Source organism: Podarcis gaigeae (genome assembly GCF_964106915.1).
Source record: "Podarcis gaigeae genome assembly, chromosome: 5".
NCBI classification, from domain to species: Eukaryota; Metazoa; Chordata; class Lepidosauria; order Squamata; family Lacertidae; genus Podarcis; species Podarcis gaigeae.
Genome location: NC_139681.1, coordinates 86,946,502 through 86,968,546, shown reverse-complemented (window position 1 = coordinate 86,968,546; position 22,045 = coordinate 86,946,502). Strand labels below are relative to the sequence as shown.

At 44.1% G+C, this 22,045-nt stretch overlaps 1 protein-coding gene across 1 annotated transcript in view; it reads right to left on the bottom strand.

Annotated features, from left to right (window-relative positions):
- Positions 1-22,045, bottom strand: part of FNDC3B (fibronectin type III domain containing 3B) — a 274,382-nt gene that overhangs the window by 23,545 nt on the left and 228,792 nt on the right. Inside the window, exons 20-24 of the mRNA XM_083739234.1 lie at positions 20,992-21,105; positions 17,880-18,029; positions 16,427-16,707; positions 12,545-12,757; positions 501-667 (exon numbers count right to left, since the gene is read on the bottom strand). Of these exons, the coding sequence (XP_083595360.1) occupies positions 501-667; positions 12,545-12,757; positions 16,427-16,707; positions 17,880-18,029; positions 20,992-21,105 (925 nt within the window). The remainder of the gene's footprint in view (positions 1-500; positions 668-12,544; positions 12,758-16,426; positions 16,708-17,879; positions 18,030-20,991; positions 21,106-22,045) is intronic.

Here is a 22,045-nt window from a genome sequence, read left to right as displayed (position 1 = left end):
CGAACGTCCGACGCTCCTGCAGCCAATCGGAAGCCACGCCTTGGTTTTCGAACTGTTTTGGGAGTTGAACAGACTCCTGGAACGGATTAAGTTCGACAACCAAGGTACGACTGTACTCAAGGCTGCTAACCACTCTAGGGGAGAGTGCTGTTGTATTTGTGGGTTTTCCACAGGTATTTCCACGGTCATTGCAGATGTTAATGAGACCTGGGCAGATACATTACACTTAAAGGTCTAAAAGGAGGATAAGAAAACATCTCATATTGATGACGCTCTAGCTGGTGTCAAATCAGCGTAGCTCCAGAACCTCTGTCTTACTTCCCTCTTTTATCAAATGGGACGAACAATCATGTCCTCTCAACCGTGGACTATTGAGGACAAATGAAATCACAGTGTATGCTACAAGTTCTGTATAGGGTATTAATAATAACCGAAAGTGTCAGGTGGTTGGTTTACTTCCACAGCCGCACAGCCCAAACCAGGAGGTGCGTCTTATTTACCTTTGATGGCAGGGGGAATGGATTTGGTTGTGCTGAAGGTAAATACTTCTGAGAAAGGTCCTTCCCCAGCTTCGTTTACGGCCTGTATTCTGAAAGCGAAGCAGGTGAACTCCATCAGCCGTTGTACCTTGTAGGTGTGACTTGGTCCCCTATAGATTGGAATAAATCTGAAAAACACAAGGGGAGAGAGAAGACCAAGTTAGTTACTATTTACTGCTTCAGAGTGTTTCATTAACTCAATGTGCTCTTTACACACAGCTGTGAACTTTGGATTTGGATCTAGCAACTGCATGGATTCTCCAGACATCCACTACTTTGATGTTCTGCACTCCTGATTATCAACATCAGGAGCATAAATTCATGCAGCCAAGTACTAATTATTTCTCAGAAAATATCTGGATTCACAGCATTAAATTGGTTGTAAAAGGGTTGGGCTCAAACATAATGCAGCTCAATGGCCAAAAATGTTTCATAATCAATATGAAACTACTGCAAAGCACACTTACAATGGGGATTGAAAAGAGAGGTTGTAGAAAGTCGGATACCCAGTGGGTCTGTTGCAGATGTAAAACTGATTTCCTGCAAATTTTACAAGTCAGGTTTAGAGCACCCTGCCCCCCAGTTGCAAATCAACCCTTTGTTTACCTCGTTATAGTAAACCATGGTTAAAGGCCAGCATATGCTATGATGGTGACGCTAAGCAGTTTTCTTCTTAATTGGATTTGCAATCCCACTTCAAGCCCTGGTTTTGAATTCTGGTTAGTGTTCACCTTGGTTAACACCTTGAAAAACCATTCTCAGGCAAACAAAGGGGGAGCTTACACTGGGAGAGACGTGGGAGGCAGAGGGATCACAGATTTCTGAGTTTGGCTCACAATTGGCAAAACCATGGTTTGCAGCAAGTTCTGCCAATGACCATGGTGCCATAAACATAGACCTTCTTAAAAAAACAACAACCTTAAATACCCAGGAAGCACCAACTGCTTACTACTAATTCATTGCCATCAACAAGTGGCTGTGGAAGAAGCTGTTGTGATTTCAAGGCAAATTAACAGAGGAGTCTTCAGTCCTAACCTAAGTTTTTACTCCCTTGGTGTAAACTAGCTTGCTCAAAGTCAGTAGCCTAGTGTCATCCTATGTCCCTGAGCATCCCATGTGTCATCGATTAGCAGCGCACACCACTAGGCAGATAAAATATTTATTTTATATTATTTAGAAAATGTATATACTGCTTAACACTTCTGGCACAGAAGAAAACCCAAGGAAAATGGGAAGCTTATTGAATTTTCATGCTGTCCTTGTACAGGTGCCTTGCTAATCTTCTCTGCAGGTCATGTACACAAGTAAGTCAAGGAGAACTACCTAATCAACAATGGGCCCGGTTAGCACTACGTCTTTATTTTGGGTTGGATCCAGAGGACAGAGGAGTGGAAAGACACTAATGATATTCAATAAGCACTTCCAGAAGAGCTTGTGCAAGAGTTCATTTAGTGCCATAACAGGATGGCTAAGTGAAGCATCTGTCCCCGTGCTACGAGTTTTTGTCATTATCTCCGGATTTAGCTTTTTCACTTTTCTCACGCAGTGCTCTAGTGTGAAGGGTCACAATGTCCTATAGTGAAAGAGGTATTCTGCATCAGTCTGTCCCTAATGGAGAAGGGTGCCTTTGAAGAAGAAGAAGAAGAAGAAGAGGAGTTTGGATTTGATACCCCGCTTTATCACCCCCCGAAGGAGTCTCAAAGCGGCTAACATTCTCCTTTCCCTTCCTCCCCCACAACAAACACTCTGGGAGGTGAGTGAGGCTGAGAGACTTCAAAGAAGTGTGACTGGCCCAAGGTCACCCAGCAGCTGCATGTGGAGGAGCAGAGACGCGAATCCGGTTCTCCAGATTACGAGACTACCGCTCTTAACCACTACACCACACTGGCTCTTTGGACCCGACATGTACGTTTTTCAATGCCAGGCTTTCACTATAGTTTCCAATATTGCTTTCATTCATTTATCTGTTTCAACCAGACTCATTTATGGTGACAGATACGTATTGTAACTCTTGACCTTCAATATTGTGCCCTGGTTCCAGTGACATCTGGCTGGTCATGGTTGGAAACATGACACTGGACAAGACAAACCTCAGTCTATTCCAGCACCATCCATTCTTATCATCTCCATGCATAATTATCATCTGCCTGATTGAATGTTTTGGAAGCCAAGTTTTTAAACCTGGATGCAATGTCAGTCATATGGCACTAGTTGAGAACAGCTAATCAACTCCAGTTTTTAAATTTCCTAACTCACATTTATATTCCACCTTTACTCCAAGGGGCTTGAGGCACTGTACACAATTATCTTCCCTGTCTCATTTAATCCCTACAACAAATCTGTGAGATAGATTAGCTTGAGATGCAGTGGCTGGCCCAAATGGATTCGAACTCGGGTCTCCCAGATTCTAGTCCAACACAACTAACCACTATGCTACACTGGATCTCTAATATGCAAGAGAGCGGCAGTCCAAACAGTCTTGAAAGGAAGTGGCTTCCCTCAGCGACGAGTTTTAAATAGAGGAAGAACAGCCCCGACGAGTAATCTTGATTATGCCTGGAAAACTCATGCTGTGATTAAACAGTAACAACAAAAAGTTCCATCTTTGTTATGAACACTGAAGCTTCAAAAGGTAGCAGATCTCTTAGGTACAATAGCTGTACAATTCAGTTAAGGTCTGAAGCATGCAATTTGCATTCCCTGGCAATTTCTCCTTGTCACATCTCAAAGTAGAAAGGCTGGTTGCTCCCTAGGCAAGGAAAATTAGGTATGAGAGAGAGAGAGAGAGAGAGAGAGAGAGAGAGAGAGAGAGAGATATGCACCTAATCAGGTGTGCTGAGTTCCTCCCAACATGGGGGGGGGGGGGAGGAGGCCGTCACATGTGTATGAAGCCACTGATGCACCTCTTCCATGCCCTTCCCTCAGCCACAGGTGAAGACACCTTGTGAAGACTTAACCTTTCTGCCCAGGCCTTTCCCTGACCCACAAGATTGGGCCCTGTTTTATGTGTATGAACCCCCTGAATCTGTTTTATTTGCTTTTACACTATTTTAGGTTGCATTTCTGGTTTAAATGATATGTAGTTTTATATTGCACGTGGTGCATACCTGTCAGATATCTTAGGCCACCAGGATAGCTGAAGAAGCATCTTTGCCTGTGTGGCTTGATTTCAAACCACCTGGGCAAAGGCTCAGAGTTTTGCAGAGTTCTCCAAACCCTGCTCCCCTTTGCCTGGGCATCCTGAAATCAAACCAGACCGTGGCACAGGGATTGCAACTGGGGGCTGTGACTTTACCTGTCCCGTTATATATGACGCTAGGTGGCCATGGCTTACAGGCTTGCTGGTGAGGGGCTCACCACTGCTGGTTGCTATCCTGCCTTCTACCCAGCATATGGCTCAAGGCAGCTAAACGATTAAAAGAAAATCCATCAAAATGCAAACCGAACCGTTCTAGCACCTGCGAGACTTCATGCCGCAAGGCTTCAGATTCCAAGTCCCTGACGCTAATTGCACTGGGCAGCATCACCTGCTTCTAAATGAAGCCAGGATGCAAACCAATAGCAGCAAAACTTTCAGGTACTTTGCTAAAACAGGAAAAGGCCTTTTGGGGGGAGCCAAAGGAACCCAAACTTGACTTTGCAGCAGGTTTGTCACCAACTGACACTACATTTTAATGGGAGCTTAGGTTTGGCTGTGGGTTAAACCACAGAGCCTAGGACTTGCCGATCAGAAGGTCGGCGGTTCGAATCCCCGCGACGGGGTGAGCTCCCGTTGCTCGGTCTCTGCTTCTGCCAACCTAGCAGTTCAAAAGCACGTCAAAGTGCAGGTAGATAAATAGGTACCACTCCAGCAGGAAGGTAAACGGCGTTTCCGCACGCTGCTCTGGTTCGCCAGAAGTGGCTTAGTCATGCTGGCCACATGACTCGGAAGCTGTACGCCGGCTCCCTCGGTCAAGAAAGCCAGATGAGCACCGCAACCCCAGAGATGGTCACGACTGGACCTCATGGTCAGGGGTCCCTTTACCTTTACCTAGGTTTTGAAAAGTCTAAATTAGTAAAGCTCAGGGAGCAATGAACTGATGGAGGGGACGGTCCTCAGAAAATTGCCCTCGTATCTTTTCTGCATTAGCAACGAGAAGCATTTGCCCTATTTGCTGGCATTCTAATATCAAATGGAACATTAATGTACACGCATACAGAACACGGTGTTCCTAGAAAGAATGCTCAGGAGATGGCAAGCCTGCAATGCGGTTGTCAATATAAATTTATTCTCCGTAAGGATCTTCCAGGAAACTGTTTGTATGCCACTATATTGAATTTCCTGTTGACGTTTTAAGACACTCCAGTCAAACTTGGGAATTATGAATAAAACCACAAACTCCCGTGCTGTACCCTTGGCTTTTGAACATCTATTCAGGATTCCCCCGCTCCCTTTTTATTTTTCTTTATTTCGGAGAGAGATTTTCCTCTTCCCAACAACTTCGTTCTAAAAGGAAAGCACCCTAAATCTGCAAGCTTTAAACACCAGGTGAAATTCAGTGGCAAAGATATAAAAAAATGCAATGAGCGATGGCTCCACTACCTAGGTGCAAATTCAACCTCTCTCTTTTTGTACTCCAGGTGAAAAGCGACAGAGAAAGGGAAGTGAAAAGGAGAGAATTAATATCCTAATCAGCTAACCTGCTGACCTGAGGCTGTTTTCTCTGGAGCAGAAGCAACCAGGGTATTTGAAAGAGAGGTTTACACACTTCACTAAGCAGCAACCGCTAATAGTTAAATGAGATGTGATTCACATCGCAGGGAAGTGCCAGTTTTAAGACAATAAATGCTTCACATCTCCTGCTCTTAAAAGAAATTAATGTCAAACCTGCAGCTAATTATGGGATTTTCCCCCACCCCTTCTAATCCACGCTTCAAAACTGCAGCAGATAATTTGCCTATGAACTGAAGAGCACAAAGTTTTGAGAAGTGCTTGAAGCAGAAAAAAGGGGCGAAATCATTAGATGATGTAAAATAGGCAAGGCCAGAAACCTTTTAACGAAGATGGTACACCGGCAAAGAAGTTGCTTTCCAGAGGCTGTACCTCGGGTTAAGAACAGTTTCAGGTTAAGAACGGACCTGACACTACTTTCCAAACCATTTCTACGGTGTCAATATTTGACAGGCAGGAGGCGTACAGTGGTACCTCGGGTTAAGAACTTAATTCGTTCTGGAGGTCCGTTCTTAACCTGAAACTGTTCTTAACCCGAGGTACAGCTAATGGGGCCTCCCGTTGTCACGCAATTTCTGTTCTCACCCTGAAGCAAAGTTCTTAACCCGAGGTACTGTTTCTGGGTTAGCAGAGTCTGTAACCTGAAGCGTCTGTAACCCGAGGTACCACTGTATATCTATCTCTAGCTATTCTCATCTGGGTTGCAGTATTTGTTTCCTGAGATTTACAGAAGCAACAGAATTATTATTTCCCCACTTTAAAAACACTCCCAGGGGCTTACTTAAAATTACAGAACAAAGTATTTTTTTTTAAAAAAAAAATCACCAGTACGCAATCTGTGTGTATAACTGGCTAGGTTGCTCCAAGTTATATCCATCCATGTTGGAGCAGATCCATTGAAATTAATAGACCCAACTTAGCCAAGGACACTGGAGTGCGTCTAACTCTTGAGTAGAAATAACTCCAGCTACAACCACATGATGTTAAAATCCGGTTGTTATATAGAACTGACGAAACAGTTGTCTGCATACAGAATTCTGGGTTGTAAAACGCCATCTGCCTTAGTTAAACCTACCAGACGTTATTGCAACAGCAAGCAAATGACGGTTTTAGATTACCTGCGGAATTCATTGCCACAAGTTATATTGTGAGAATTAAGTGTCTCTTTGGGGGCACGTAGAGGAGCTCTGAGCTTTGCTTGCAGCAGCAGCACAGTAACTCAGGTCAACATTTAGGCCATGGTTAGGCAAACTAAGGCCCACGGACCGGATCAGACCCAATTGCCTTCGGGATCCAGCCCGCAGACAGTCCGGGAATCGCTGCATGGATCACCAGCGTGCATGTTCTTTCTCTCTCCCTCACACAGCGGTGGTGGCCGTGCCTCCTCCCTCCCTCCCTCCCTCCCCCTGGCTTCTCTCTGCCCTGCCTAGAGGAGGAAGGAGGCTGGGCTTTGTTGGTGCCAGCAGCAGCAGTGATCGAGCGGCCGCCATTTTAAGCAGCCCCTCTCCGTGTGCCGCTCATTGTTCTTCTGCCACAACCACCAGCCCCTGCTGCTCACAAGACACAGGTAAGCAGCCACCGGAGCTTATGGTGCTTTTGCATCTACCTCCAAAAAACATAGTCCGCCCCCAAGGTCTGAGGGACAGTGGACTGGCCGCCTGCTGAAAAAGTTTGCTGGTCCCTGATTTAGGCTATTATGCACATAGGTAAAGGTAAAGGTACCCCTGCCCGTACGGGCCAGTCTTGCCAGACTCTGGGGTTGTGCGCCCATCTCACTTAAGAGGCCAGGGGCCAGCGCTGTCCGGAGACACTTCCGGGTCACGTGGCCAGCGTGACAAAGCTGCATCTGGCGAGCCAGAGCCGCACACGGAAACGCCGTTTACCTTCCCGCTGGTAAGCGGTCCCTATTTATCTACTTGCACCCGGAGGTGCTTTCGAACTGCTAGGTTGGCAGGCGCTGGGACCGAACGACAGGAGCGCACCCCGCCGCAGGGATTCGAACCGCCGACCTTTCGATTGGCAAGTCCTAGGCGCTGAGGCTTTAACCCACAGCGCCACCTGCGTCCCTAGGCTATGCACATACCATACATTAAAAGCAACTCCCCCTCCCAAGAACCCTGGGAACTGTAGTTTGCCCCTCACAGAACTACATTTCCCTGCATCCTTAACCAAGTACAGTGGTACCTTTGGGTTAAGAACTTAATTCGTTCCGGGGGTCCGTTCTTAACCTGAAACTGTTCTTAACCTGAGGTACCACTTTAGCTAATGGGGCCTCCCACTGCAGCAGCATGATTTCTGTTCTTATCCTGAAGCAAAGTTCTTAACCTGAGGTACTATTTCTGGGTTAGCAGAGTCTGTAACCTGAAGGGTCTGTAAGCCGAGGTACCATTATACAGCCCCTAGGATTCTTTGGTGGGGGAAATGCACATTAAGTGTATGCCATGTATTAAACTAAATCTATAATTTGTTTAGTCTGATCATTTTCTATAGGCTTTTGTTAGAGTTGAGAATCTCAGTTCAAACCATGGCAGAACAGTCTTTCACAAATGCACCTTGCAGATACACATTTCTCATGTATTAATCAGAGGACACAAAGAATCTCAATTAACAGACACCATTAAGGATAAGATGAGAACAGAAAAGGAGTGTGTGTATTTACAACATACCCATGGGATAGTCACCACAGGTATATCATAGAATTAATACTTTCGGACAAATAGGGTGTAATCAACTCACTTTTTTTGTCCTTTTGTTTCCTGATGAGTTTGGCTATTTCAGAATACTATAGCAACCATATGGCTCTGTCTTAATTGCCAATTTCCTTTCCTTACTTGCTAGCCAAAGCCTAAAATATGTGCATGCTGATTATTATGAATGAGTATGATAATGCACCTATTTTTGTATTTTTCAGAGAATCTACTTGCTGCGCTCTCAGTGCTGGTCTGAAACCAGGCACTGCTGTTAAAGTGGGTGTTAATGATCTTGATTCAATTAAAAGAGTGTAAACGGGTTCCTAATTAGACTCCTTGAAAACCTGCGGCAGCTGCGTATTAACTGTATTCATCACCGGGCAAAGCAGACTGTGTGCTTTGTGGGGTCTCTTTACAGCTTTATGTACAAACTGCTTATACCCAGAGCATCATGTCAAGGCTAACATACATGCCAGTTCAGGTGCAGTGCCAATGGCTGGCATTGGTGCAACCAAACCATGGGCTGCTCTTCCTACCAACAAATTTGTATTCCTGCATTGCGGGGGGCTGGAGTAGATAATCCTTGGGGTACCAGTACAATTCTAAGATTCTATTATTTTAAGTGATTCAAAAGGCAATGTGAATGCAGTAAGGTTAATGCAGCTGCCTGATTCGCTGCAGTTAGAATGAGGGCTCCTTCACTCTTCTCCATATAACCAAACACGCACTACCAGAAAAGTGGAATATATGAAACGCAGTAAATAAAAACAAATGAAATAATCCCATCTTATATATTCAGGGGGGGGGGGGGGAACGATAACCTCAGAAATGCATGGAAATCCTATCAGGTTTTTATTCCTAAATACTTGTTTTACCTTTACTGTGGTTAGCTTTCCCATTTTTTTTTAAAAAAGGTCACTGAAGTTATTTCTTACGACTTTCAATTAAGAAAATGCCAGCAAATTTAGAAACCAAGTATAAATTATAGTTCATACCACAAAAATCTTTTAAAAATATCAAAAGGGCAGCATAAAATTAAAATGAAACAGACACATTCTGAAACACCATGAAAAAACAACAACAACATTAAAGTCCCAGGCAAATAAAAATGTTATCTATCTATCTATCTATCTATCTATCTATCTATCTATCTATCTATCTCTATCTATCATCTATATCTATCTATCTATCTATCATCTATCTATATCTATCTATCTATCTATCTATCTATCTATCTATCTATCTATCTATCTATCATCTATATCTATCTATCATCTATCTATCTATCTATCTATCTATCTATCTATCTATCTATCTATCTATCTATCTCTATCTATCTATCTATCTATCTATCTATCTACACACACACACACACACACACACACACACACACACTCTTTACAGTGCTCGGGTTGCAAACGTGATCCGTGCGGGATGCATGTTCGCAACCTGCAGTGGCACGCCTGCGCACGCTGCAATTCGGCGCTTCTGTGCATGCGCAAAGCACAATTTAGCGCTGCTGAAACCTGCAAGTAACCTGCTGCGGTACTTCCGCGTTTCGTCGTTCCGCAACCCGAAAAAACACAACCTGAAACGTCTGTAATCCAAGGTATGACTGTACGTATATTGTAACACTGATGCTATACTTATGATTTGTGAGCTGGAAATGACATCCTAAATAAACTTGTGACATAATAACATCGATTATGGTTTCAACATAACTGACTCTGAATTAGGAATCTCTTAGTTCTTTCCAAAGCAGGCAAATGAACAAAGTGAAGCAATTTTAACAGAAAAAGCAAAAGCCAGGGCAAACATGTCTGGTCATGACAGCTACATTTTGTGAAATGAATCTGAATCAAAAACTGTGATTACCGACTAAGTCTGAATATTGTCCGCTTCCCAAAGCGAATCAGGAAAAAAAAGTCATTTGAGACAAACACCAGCACCAGAGGTGGGAAGAGGTGAGCAATGGGCATTATATTACAAAACAACTCCAGAGCAGTTGCTCATATGTCATTTACGTGGCACGGGAAGAGCTCAAACAACATTTGTGACCTTTCCTGATGAATGCAACATGTGGCTTGATGAAGCTGGTTCTAATAAGGTCAAATTAAACCCATTAGAACAAATTACTACAATTTGTTCACTCTCCTCCCTCTCCCCCAATCCTATTCAAACCCAGCTATTTGATGTTTTTCACGTCTGGCTGTATAGTTCTGGTCCAGATCAGGGAGCCCACTGAAGCGAGATACTCAGTTTGCTACAAGAAAATAAGCACATCCTTTTGGGGGCTGATGCGACCTAGTTAACGCTTGGCTAAGGGAAGCACTTAGGCCAATGGGTAACAAGATTTGTTTGCCCCGAGTGTTGCTTATATGGCAATTGAAAACTATGTTATGAATTATTCATTTTCTGCTTCTTAAACAGATCAAGAAACGACAAATCAAGTCATCTTTCAATGAGCAGAATCCAACTGGTGTCTTATATTCGTAAAGGGTGACATGATTGCTACAAATGCGGGCGGCTTATATGGTGCTCAAGGCACTTTTACCACTATGCAGCTTTAGAAGGAAAGAATTGCAGTTCACGATACCCACGACAATAAGCATGAGACAAGAAGCATGAGTTCCTGCCAGTCTCCTTAGAACGGCTAATGGGCTAAAATCAAGGGACTCGAGGGAACCAGGTGGCAAGCTGATACCCTCTGAAAATCCAGTAGCATATTCTTGGAAATTGCTTGATTAGACAACGTGCAAATAAATCTCGATTCTGCTATAAGAAGATTGCTGCTACAAGCATGGAGGGCTTATCTAGCAGCAACTAGAATACATCAGTCTGAATGCAACATGTACTTTGGGGAAGCAACTATATTCCGGTTGGAGGTGATTAGAGGATGGATGGCGGCTAATGGATTGAGGTTGAATCCTGTCAAGACAGAAGTACTGTTTTGGGGGGACAGGGGGTAGGCAGGTGTGGAGGACTCCCTGGTCCTGAATGGGGTAACTGTGCCCCTGAAGGACCAGGTGCACAGCCTGGGAGTCATTTTGGACTCACAGCTGTCCATGGAGGCACAGGTTAATTCTGTGTCCAGGGCAGCTGCCTACCAGCTCCACCTGGTACGCAGGCTGAGACCCTATCTGCCTGTGGACCACCTCGCCAGAGTGGTGCATGCTCTAGTTATCTACCGCTTGGACTACTGCAATGCGCTCTACGTGGGGCTACCTTTGAAGGTGACCCGGAAACTGCAATTAATCCAGAATGTGGCAGGATGCGGTGACTGGGAGTGGCTGCCGGGGCCACATAAAACCGGTCGTGACAGATTTGCGAGAAGCAAAGCTACAGGGAACCAGGCAGAGGGCCTTCTCGGTAGTGGCGCCCGCCCTGTGGAACGCCCTCCCATCAGATGTCAAAGAGATAAATAACTACCTGACATTCAGAAGACATCTTAAGGCAGCCCTGTTCAGGGAAGTTTTTAATGTGTAACATCTTAGTGTATTTTTGGTCTTTGTCGAAGCCACCCAGAGTGGCTGGGGAAACCCAGCCAGATGGGCAGGGTACAAATAATAAACTATTATTATTATTATTATTATTATTATTATTATTATTATTATATTCCATTTGCCAGTGGTGAATCCCAACAACTGTTTTTAGCAAGGGCACTAATAGTTTTTAACCTGTTCCCACCTTCCCACCCTGTTACTCAGGGCCGGATTTGGGTTTGATAGAGGCCCTAAGCTACTGAGGGTAATGGGGCCCATTATATGTCCAGCTGTCCTTTGTCAACAACAAATCGTCACTGTTTTTTGTGCTGAATATATGCTATATGGTAATTTATGGACCTAATAGGTATCTAAAGCTATTTTCACGTAACAAAATATGTATTTCATCAAAGTAATATTTATTTTATCTTATATTTTGGAAATGTACATCCAGTTTCCCCCCCCTTTAAGTTTTTTAGGGGCCCCCAAGAGAGTGGGGCCCTAAGCTAAAGCTTCTTTAGCTTATACAGTGGTACCTTGGGTTAAGAACTTAATTCGTTCCGGAGGTCCATTCTTAACCTGAAACTGTTCTTAACCTGAAGCACCACTTTAGCTAATGGGGCCTCCCACTGTCGGCACCACGCTTTCACCCTGAAGCAAAGTTCTTAACCCGAGGTACTATTTCTGGGTTAGCGGAGTCTGTAACCGGAAGCGTCTGTAACCCGAGGTACCACTGTACGTAAATCCGGCACTGCTGTCACTTATACAGTGGTACCTCGGGTTAAGTACTTAATTCGTTCTGGAGGTCCGTTCTTAACCTGAAACTGTTCTTAACCTGAAGCACCACTTTAGCTAATGGGACCTCCTGGAAGCACGATTTCTGTTCTCATCCTGAAGCAAAGTTCTTAACCCGAGGTACTATTTCTGGGTTAGCGGAATCTGTAACCTGAAGCGTCTGTAACCCGAGGTACCACTGTAGCTGCATTTTAACCTAGACTAGGACCCTCTTTTGGGCTTGCAACACCAGCACCTCTAAGCAGAATGAGCGAAGGACCTCTTTCCTTATTTCTGTGCCTACAGAAAGCTGCAGATCAGAAGGAGCCTCACCCTCTTTCCTCTTACCTCTTGTTCTTGTCCTCAATCTGCAAAATGTACAGCATGTCGTCGGCAGCGTGCTGCTTGGAGCTGCTCTCCCCCCACTTCAACTTCAGACTCTGAGGACCAGCTGCAGTGCACTCTAGCCGAGGAGGTAAAGGGGGCAGAGGCCTGGTCTTGGCTTTAATCGAGTGGCTAAAAGGTCCCGCTCCGATGCCATTTACAGCCTGAACCCGGATCCTATGGTAGGAAAGCAGCAAAGCAAGGGGTACAGGATGGGGAGAGAAAAAAGAATTACGTTAAAAGCTGGTTTTGAGCTTATCGGTTTTCCTTCTGCCCCTCACTTGATGCAGAGGAGGTGAAGTGTAATGGCTTAATTGACAATGAAATGAGAATGTCTAAATGTGTATTGGTCAAAAGGGTTAACATGGAGTGTATCTCTCCCCCTCCCCGGCCCCCATGGGGCTATATTAAAGTCAAGGAGAGCACTCTTGAGCTCTTGCCAAGTTGATTAACTAACTAATGATGTATTTTTGCATTACGTCAGGATGACAGAAACTGTTCTTTGAAAATATATGAAAGCAGAAGCTGAGTTACTGGTAAATAAAACTAGCCAGTTGGCCATGGTGCAGATGGGATTGGAGCAACAGAAAATTCCATGGTCTGCTCATCAACCTCTTCCAAATAACAGGGACATTTCAAATTTTGAGGCGCTGCTGTGGGTACCATATATAAAAAGAAATATATATATATATATATAATTCCAAGATGCTCCTCCCAAAATTAAACGAGTGTCACCAGCATAGATGGCAATCTCTGCATTACGCAATCTCAGATAGAAAATTTTGAGGTACCATTTCAGGGGAGTGAACTGTTAATTATTTGATTTGCATGTTTATCATGGGGCAAGCGATTTGGATGATTTTGCCTCAGGTAGTACAACGTTTTGGCTGTCTTTGCGCAAATAATTAATGCAATGATGCCGGAAAGGTCTAACCACTTGGGGGCACGAAACCAAATATTTTATCTTCATCAGACCCATTAACCAGCGGTTAACATTATTTACAAGAACCCAATTGCCAAACTGCTCAGCCAGAACCAGCACCATCTATTTTCTGGCTGACTGAGTTGGCCCAATGCTTTGCAAATTGGGAAATATAAAAACCAAAGTTGCTGGTGTAACTGATTAATTGCCCAGTTGGACAATTTCCTTCTTTAAATAACACAAGAAACACCGACTCATACAGAAAAACTGCATGTATTTTTGCAATGACAAGGTCATACTGCTTTCCAAATAATTTTAAACAGGCCATTACTTGTGTGGGGCTAACTCAAAAACTATGGACTGAGTTTGCTTCTTTCAGACATGCCCTATTTAAGATTTAGCACCGTTTGTGAGGTTTAACATGATGTTGTTGTTGTTGTTGTTGGTTAATTAGAAAAAGCCTCAAAATCATCCTTAGAGTCACACTGGAAGAGACAAGAGCTCAAAGTATGCCTGAATTTGTTCTTGTCATGATAAACCATGGTTTATCACGACATGCAAATATAGCCACTGACTTATTTTTCCCGAACCAGGCAAAAAACTTCATGAGCCTTTAAAAGAGCAGTTTAAACCATGATTTGCATCATAAGTGCTGTTTTGGCTTTTTGCATTAAGTTTTTTTATATATAAAAAGCTTCCTATTGTCTTTGTGGTGGTTTTGTCCTGGGAAACGTATTTGAAGGATGGGACAGAAATTATCAAATAAACAAATGAATTAAAAGCACATGGAGTAAATTATTGTAAAATGGTAAGTGCAGAGCAAATTATGGGTGATATCCAATTATATTCAGAGCAGACTCACTGAAATCGATGGATGGACTTTCAATGAGTCTACTATGAGTATAACTAATCTTGAATGAACCTGGTGCTCTGCTTTCCTCCGGCCCACTTGATGCCAAGAGGGGGGACGGTCTTCTCGTCTGGGCAGCCTGGGACCTCCATACATTCTGCCTAGGCTTGAACTCCAAAGAGATCACTTTGGTGCCGCAAATGCAGCAAAAACAATGCGGGAAGCAGCAGTTGCAAAGATGCAACAAGAAAGCATAATGTCGCTTTGAAATATGAAGCAGTATAAAAATTACGTAGGTGATAATAAGAATGATGGAGAAGGAGCGGAAGCTGCTGGTGCGGCTACAAAGACAAGCAACACAGAACAATTTTGCAGCAGCCTTTGCTAAATGTGACATTCGCGATTTAAAATGACATGCTCTATGATTTGCAATGGAGCACCCAAGGTTTGGTGTTGAGTCATCATTCCTTGAAGGACACCGGCAGCTCTCTACTGGACTTGCAAACGTAAAGCTGATGGAGAACATTAAAAAGATACAAATGTCCTGTCCTGGGTCATTGCTTCTGTCTGGACAATAATCTCTTGTGTTTCTCACCAGACAGATCAAGTGCAGCAGTCTTTTCAATCAGAATACATAATTCATAAGAATATTAAGAGACTTGCTGGACAAAGGCTCATCTAGTCTAGCATCTCCCCCCAGATGGACAGATTTCTTTGCACCTTGTAATCTCTGTGATAGATACTTAACACAACCCTTCTTTTCGGCATACAGCTGCCATTATCTTGAGTGGGTGTTGTGTAGACAACCTGGAGAGCATCTCCCACCTGGGGAGATGGGCAAGGCCCCAATTCAGGTCCTGTTTGCAGGCTTCCCGTAGGAATCTGGTTGGCCACTGTGAGAACAGCATGCTGGACTAGATGGGTCATTGGCCCGGTCTTCTTATGTTCTTATGAATGACATTGGGTAAATAATTCCTCTAAACCTCCGTTCCCAGTTTTATGGGGCTGATACTAATGGTCCACTAATGGTCATGAAGCACCCTGGAAGCACCTAACAGGCAATAACTAATAATAAAATTCAGTGTGCATTTCCCTGTCCCTTGCCGTTATTAGAGATAATTTGGATTGAAGAGCCATTAGAAAGAGGCCCGAGGATGGGGCAGCTTTGAGCAATCTTAGAATTAACATTCGCCGTCCGACCTTTTACCGACATTCATTCCTAAATTAAAATAATTTCTCAGAAGTCCACAGGGGAAGAAAAAAGAAGAATCATCATATAATTATCAGCTAAGCCACTTATTTATCCACAAAGATACATTAACAGAGCTAATATGCACACTTAATAATCACTGCCCAAAATCTGAAAAATGAGCACACTGCACCGTGCAGCAAAACCTTTAATTGTTTCCCATATTTAGGATGTACGTTATAATTAGTTCAATCTGTTCTCATTTGCACTGCAATGCTAGAACAGCTATCATAGTTTCCAGACATCTAAAGACCAAAAAGAAGGTCAAAACCCGGAGTGAATGATGACAGTAAAGAGATCGGCCCAGGGCTCCATGAAGCACTCCCACAATCTGAAGCATGAGTAGCTACAAGTGAGAGGGCCTTGTGGGCAATGCTACCCCCCAGGTGGGAGGTGCTCTCCAGGTTGTCTATCCCTGTCCTGTGAGCTCTGGATGTGTGTTTGTTGTGCCTGTCAATCACCTGACGGGACAATGATTTTGCTATCTTATATTGTTTGGATTGCTTGGTTGTTTTGAGTGTATGTTTGTTGTGTTGCATTAATATGTTGTTCATTGCTCTGGGGGATGTCCAGATCAAAAGGTTTTGCATAAATAAGCAGTGACATAATGCAACACAACACAACACAGCACAAGGGGGAAGCAGCAATGAGTGTGCTTTTTAAAAATGTTGTGTTATGCCATGCTCCCATGGCAGCCATCTTGTGTTATCCCATGTCCCTTCTGGAAGCCATTTTGTGACTGGCACCCAACAACAGAACTTTCTCAAAATTCAAAATGCGCCCACGGGACCAAAAAAACGGCTGCAGTTTTAAACTCACACTTACCGGAATGTGGTTTCTGGAAGCAGGTCGCTAACGACGTAACTTGTGACGTTCCCCAACGGGATAATAACATCGCCGAGGTCGACGTTGTAAGAAATAATCTCAGACCCATTATTGCACGGTTCTTCCCAGTTCAATACAAGGCACACAAAGGGTGAAATTGGAGAGGAATCCAAGTGCTCATCATCGGATACGCAGAGAGTGGTCACAGCATCAGGGACTGATGCTGGGGCTGTACAGGTCACCAGGTCACTGTACGGTCCTGCTCCTGCCTGGTTTATTGCCTGCGGAGTGAAACATTCATGGCATTACATCACATGCTCATTACACCCAAGGCCTCTCGGGGCATGGAGATATCGAAGACTGGAGTTACAAAGTCAAATTCACCCAAGACTGGGAGGTCATAATTGCTCACATGACTGGGAGGTCACAATATTCCCATCTGTAAAATATTGGAAGTGTTGGCTGTGGGGGGAAATAATGTGAAGACTGTAGAGTGCTTAACGAAACAAAAGGCGGAACATGGGCTGACAACAGTCCGCTTATAAACAGTTAATTATTCAATGCAGACCAGCAAACAAATACGGACCCCATGACCTGAAGAGTCATGCCTATGCTATATAGTAACGCTCTTGTTTTTAGACAACTATCACAGCAATATAAGCATTGTGTATAGTGAAAAGCAGGATTAATTACTAGCTCCTCTTGATTGCATTTAATGTTGAAAATCATGATATATATTTTTTAGAAGTTTACTTTAACTGTTACTGGGGAAAACAGTTGCGTTGTTGTGTTTCTTTTACTATATAATGAATGGATTCATGGCTTGTAAAATGTTGGCTTTCATGAAAAAGCAGCTCTTGCACAGAACATTTCAAACATAAAAATCTGAGAGAATGGAAAAGAGATCTCATGTAAAACATTGTTGACTTTATGCTACTCTTTAAAAATAATAATGAATGTGTACAATTGAATGAACTCTTCCATGCTGGGTATAAGTGGCTTTGTATATCTTTTATATTTTCAATAAAGATTACTCCAGTATTCGAAGTTGCATATATATTTTTAAAAAACAAAACCCTATATTCCCCATTTCAATCTTCTGAGCCAATGGCTTGGATTGCGAGACAAGCCAAATTGTGGCTTAGCAGGACTGAGTAAATGTGTGAGCCTGGGGGGCTTCTGCCGCCTGAAGCAGCAGCCTTACCTTGCCTAAGGCTGGGCCGGCTCCGGTTTCGATGTCCTCACAGACTGCAATTATCCATAGAATTAAAGCTTGTAGTATTTGGAACTAAAATTCCATTTTGATTCTACCTAAATCCTAACTTGTTCACAAAAAAACCACATTATTTCACACTCGCGTAAAGAAGAAAGGAGGTACCTCCCGGCAGCAACATAAAGCAAGCCCTCTTCACGATCTAGCCGTCTTATCCTAAAGTTAAGTGACTCGATTTACCTGTAGTCTACAGAAATAGTGTGCTGCGGCTGATAACTGGCTGATTTCAAAGGAGTTGCCTGTGCCACTGTACACGAGTTCTAAGGACTCTGCGTCTTCTCCCCACTCCAGTCTGTATTCTGAGATGTCAGCACCAAAGCTCTCGGGACTCTGAAAGACAAACACAAACCTGTTGGGTCATATCTGAGCCTAAAATGGTCTTACACAGGTTAACAGGAAGGCAAGTTCTAAAAACAACAACAACAACAACAACAACAACAACAACAACAGAGATCATTTAACTTGTGCCTGGGTGTGTGGCTGAGGAGGGAGTGAGAGTCTCAAGAATGGAGGTCCATCCTGATTTAAAACTATTTTCTTAGCACTGGTGGTATCCAGCAGTGCCGTTCCAGCTGCGTTTCAGTGCAGATTTCTAAAATCAGGAATGAGCGGAATTCCACTGAGAGGAAATCAGCAGGAAGTTGAGACCTAATCAAGATATGAAATGCTGAGGAACAGACAGTTAAGCCATCCAGAATTGTTTCCGGGGGGTGGGGGTGGGGGTGGGGGGGTGGGGCAGGCTCCGTTCTCAGTCTGCTTTGGGTTTCTAAGGGAAAAGGTAAAGGGATCCCTGACCGTTAGGTCTAGTCGTGGCCGACTCTGGGGTTGCGGCACTCATCTCGCTTTATTGGCCGAGGGAGCCGGCATACAGCTTCCGGGTCATGTGGCCAGCATGACTAAGCCGCTTCTGGCGAACCAGAGCAGTGCACGGAAACGCCGTTTACCTTCCCGCCAAAGTGGTACCTATTTATCTACTTGCACTTTGACGTGCTTTCGAACTGCTAGGTTGGAAGGAGCAGGGACCGAGCAACGGGAGCTCACCCTGTCACGGGGATTCGAACTGCCAACCTTCTGATTGGCAAGCCCTAGGCCCTGTGGTTTAACCCACAGCGCCACCCGCGTCCCAATTCTAAGGGAAAGGAAGGGTTAAATAGTGATTCTGCAAAAACAAGAACGGCCCTTAGGAGTTGGCTCCTATAGAGAAAGGTGGGCGAGGCAAATCTCAGGACCTTTTGGCCTCAGCCAAGGAGAAAAGGGTTAGTCTTACACATCTGGGTCACACTGCCAGGCGGAGACGCTGAGGACGACGTGATACAAAAAGGGGTTAAGGAGACAGACAAAACTCCAGCCAGGGATTCTACAATCACACATTTAGGCTTTCGGAATAGTGGTTCAGTCTGCTAAATTATTGTTTTCTCGAGGAATGAAAGGCTACGGATTGTGATCATCAATCATTTATTTCAAACTTTCAAACTCTGCATACTTCCGACAGAAACGTAGCAGTTGACCTTTTGCAGCCTTACGAGTTGTTTTCGACAACGTAAAAACCTTCATCGCCCTTTGTACATGGGGGTAAGCCTTGACAATTCACCTGTGACTTTCTGGTAAATTTACAGAGATAACAGAACTCTAGATGCACCTGCCAGATTAAATTGCCTTTAAACAAATGCTATCATTTTGAAGCTGTGGCATTTAAAGCCCATTTAGCATTTTCTTCAGTACACACCCAAAATAATAAAGGCGTGTGTGTTCCATGATGCCACTTTTTAAAGATTTCTGTGCTAAAATGTACACGGGCTGTGCTCTGGAACGTAAACTATGGTCCACGAGTCAGCATGCTTAAGTGGTTCGAGTCACGTATACACACTATTCTTTTAAAGCACATTTAAAGCAGATTCTCCACCCATCCTCAAAATGGTCTGGGAACTGTAGTTCACTTCTCACAGAGTTACAATTCCCAACACCCAAACTACAGTGCCCAAAATTATTTGAGGTATGGAGGGAATGTGCTTTAAAGTTAATAGCATGTTTGCAGCCACAGACTAGGACTCAAATCTCCACTTAGCCACGAAGCTCTTTGAGTAGCCTTGGGCTACTCACTTTTTCTCAGCCTAACCTACCTCACAGGGTTGTCGTGAGGAGAAAGGGGAAGAAAACCAGGTTGAGCTCCACGGAGGAAACGTTGGAGAGATACAGATACAAGTGACATGATTGAATTCTGCTGTTTCAGTTAGGTGTTAGCGAAAATGGAGCCCAATTTAAAAAGCACCAAAATTTGAACGGCAGCTGCAAAGGTGGCAGAATCCTTTAAAAAAGCCAGGACAATAGGAGACCACCCCCTATCTGGGATGGGGCCACAGCTCAATGGTAAAAACATAAACTTTGCATGGAATTTCTAGTCAAAAGAATGAGGCAGCAGGTGAAGGGCTGTCTGAGACCCTGGAGCTGCAGGTAGGGGATGCTATTTTTGATAGCCTCTGTTACATTAAAGTGAATACAGTGGTACCTTGGGTTAAGTACTTAATTCGTTCTGGAGGTCCGTTCTTAACCTGAAACTGTTCTTAACCTGAAGCACCACTTTAGCTAATGGGGCATCCTGCTGCTGCCGCGCCGCCAGAGCCCGATTTCTGTTCTTATCCTAAAGCAAAGTTCTTAACCTGAAGCACTATTTCTGGGTTCGCGGAGTCTGTAACCTGAAGCGTATGTAACCCGAAGGTACCACTGTACTCACTGCTGAATTAAGGAACCAGCAAAGGAGGGACAAAATTTTTAGCCTGGTTCTCTACGTTCTGTGTTAAGTTTTCCATTTGCAGATTTTATTTTCAATGGCAAGGGAGAATTCAAAACATCATTCACCCACCGTGGTGTGATTGATTCTATCGTATCGGGATTCTACCAACTTGTTTTGCTGCAGAAGCAAAAAAAGACTCTTGTTTATTTAAGAGCTTATGCACACTTACCTTTCCTCTGCTCTTTCCAGGCCCAGTCCATGCTTTTAAAGCACTTTGTCTGAGTGGCTCCGTGTTTTGTTTTGTTTTTGCTCTGGAGCTTTCCCCCATGAAAACCAGCTCTTTAAAGCTCAATCGGAGCAAACAGCAATCTGCAGAAATTCACGTTTGCTCCGATAGAGCGCTAAAGAGTGGCTTTACATGGGGCAAGCTCAGGGTCAAAAACAGCAGCAACAACAACACCCAAAGAGTGCGGACCTGTGGCTGGAAAGGTTAAGTGTGGATAAGCCCTAAGTGGGGGCTGCGAACTGAAAATTACGGCACTTAAAAAGCGCTCCTCTTACCTCCCAGCTAACAAGTACACTTGTATCAGAAATGAAGGCAAGGGAAGGTGCTCTGCACTGCCCAGGGGGCCCAGCAGCGGTTGTGATTATTGTGGCTTCGGAATACGTCCCATACTAAAGGAAGGAAAATGTGTATTATTACACAATATAAACCGAACATATTATTTGTTAGTATGTTTAAATGAAGGATCTTGATGGACATTTCTCTTCATTTTCCTCCCCGCACTTCAAAAGCCATATCCGTGCAGCAAACAACCTCTTGGCCCAATAAGAGGATTTCTTCCCCTCCTGGCCAAAGTTAAGTCCCCCATCCTTCACAGCGAGTGCCTCAGAATTGCTAGCAAACCCTCCTTCTCCACAGATATAATGCTCTTGAACGTTCAGTGTGGAATCCCAGAAGCCTAGCCTATGGCTAAGGAAAGAAGCTAGCTTGTAGCCTGGTGTGTAAAGTATTACGGGTTGTGCTCAACCAAGTCACACTCAGGGTAGCCCCACTGAAACTGGCCTTGACTATTGATGCCAATAAGCCTTCTCTTGAGTATGGCTTTGTGGTGTACAACCCTACATTCAAACACTGAGGAAAAGGACCAGGGAGACATGGGTCATATCCATACCATCTGTTTAAACTTTCGCCTGGTGACTAAAGATGTATAATGCAGGCGTTAGGCAAATCTCCCTGGGGAGAGTCTTCCACAAACAGGGAGCCACTGCAGAAAAGGCCCATTCTCGTGTTCCCCTCCCTCCAGACTTCTGGTGGAAGAGGCACACAAAGAAGGGCCTCAGATGGTTATTGCAGGGTCTAGGTCAGAGACTTTGGACTGGTCAGTACCTCTCAGACTGACCTACCTCACACAGAGTTGTTGTAAGGATAAAAAAGGGAGGGGCACATTAAGCTCCTTGAAGATAGGCCGTGCAATGTAATGAATAAATAGAAATATTGTTGTAAGAATGAAAAGGGAGGGGACATATTAAGCTCCTTGAAGATAGGCCATGCAATCTATACCTGAAGGAGCGCCTCCACCCCCATCGTTCTGCCCTGACACTGAGGTCCAGC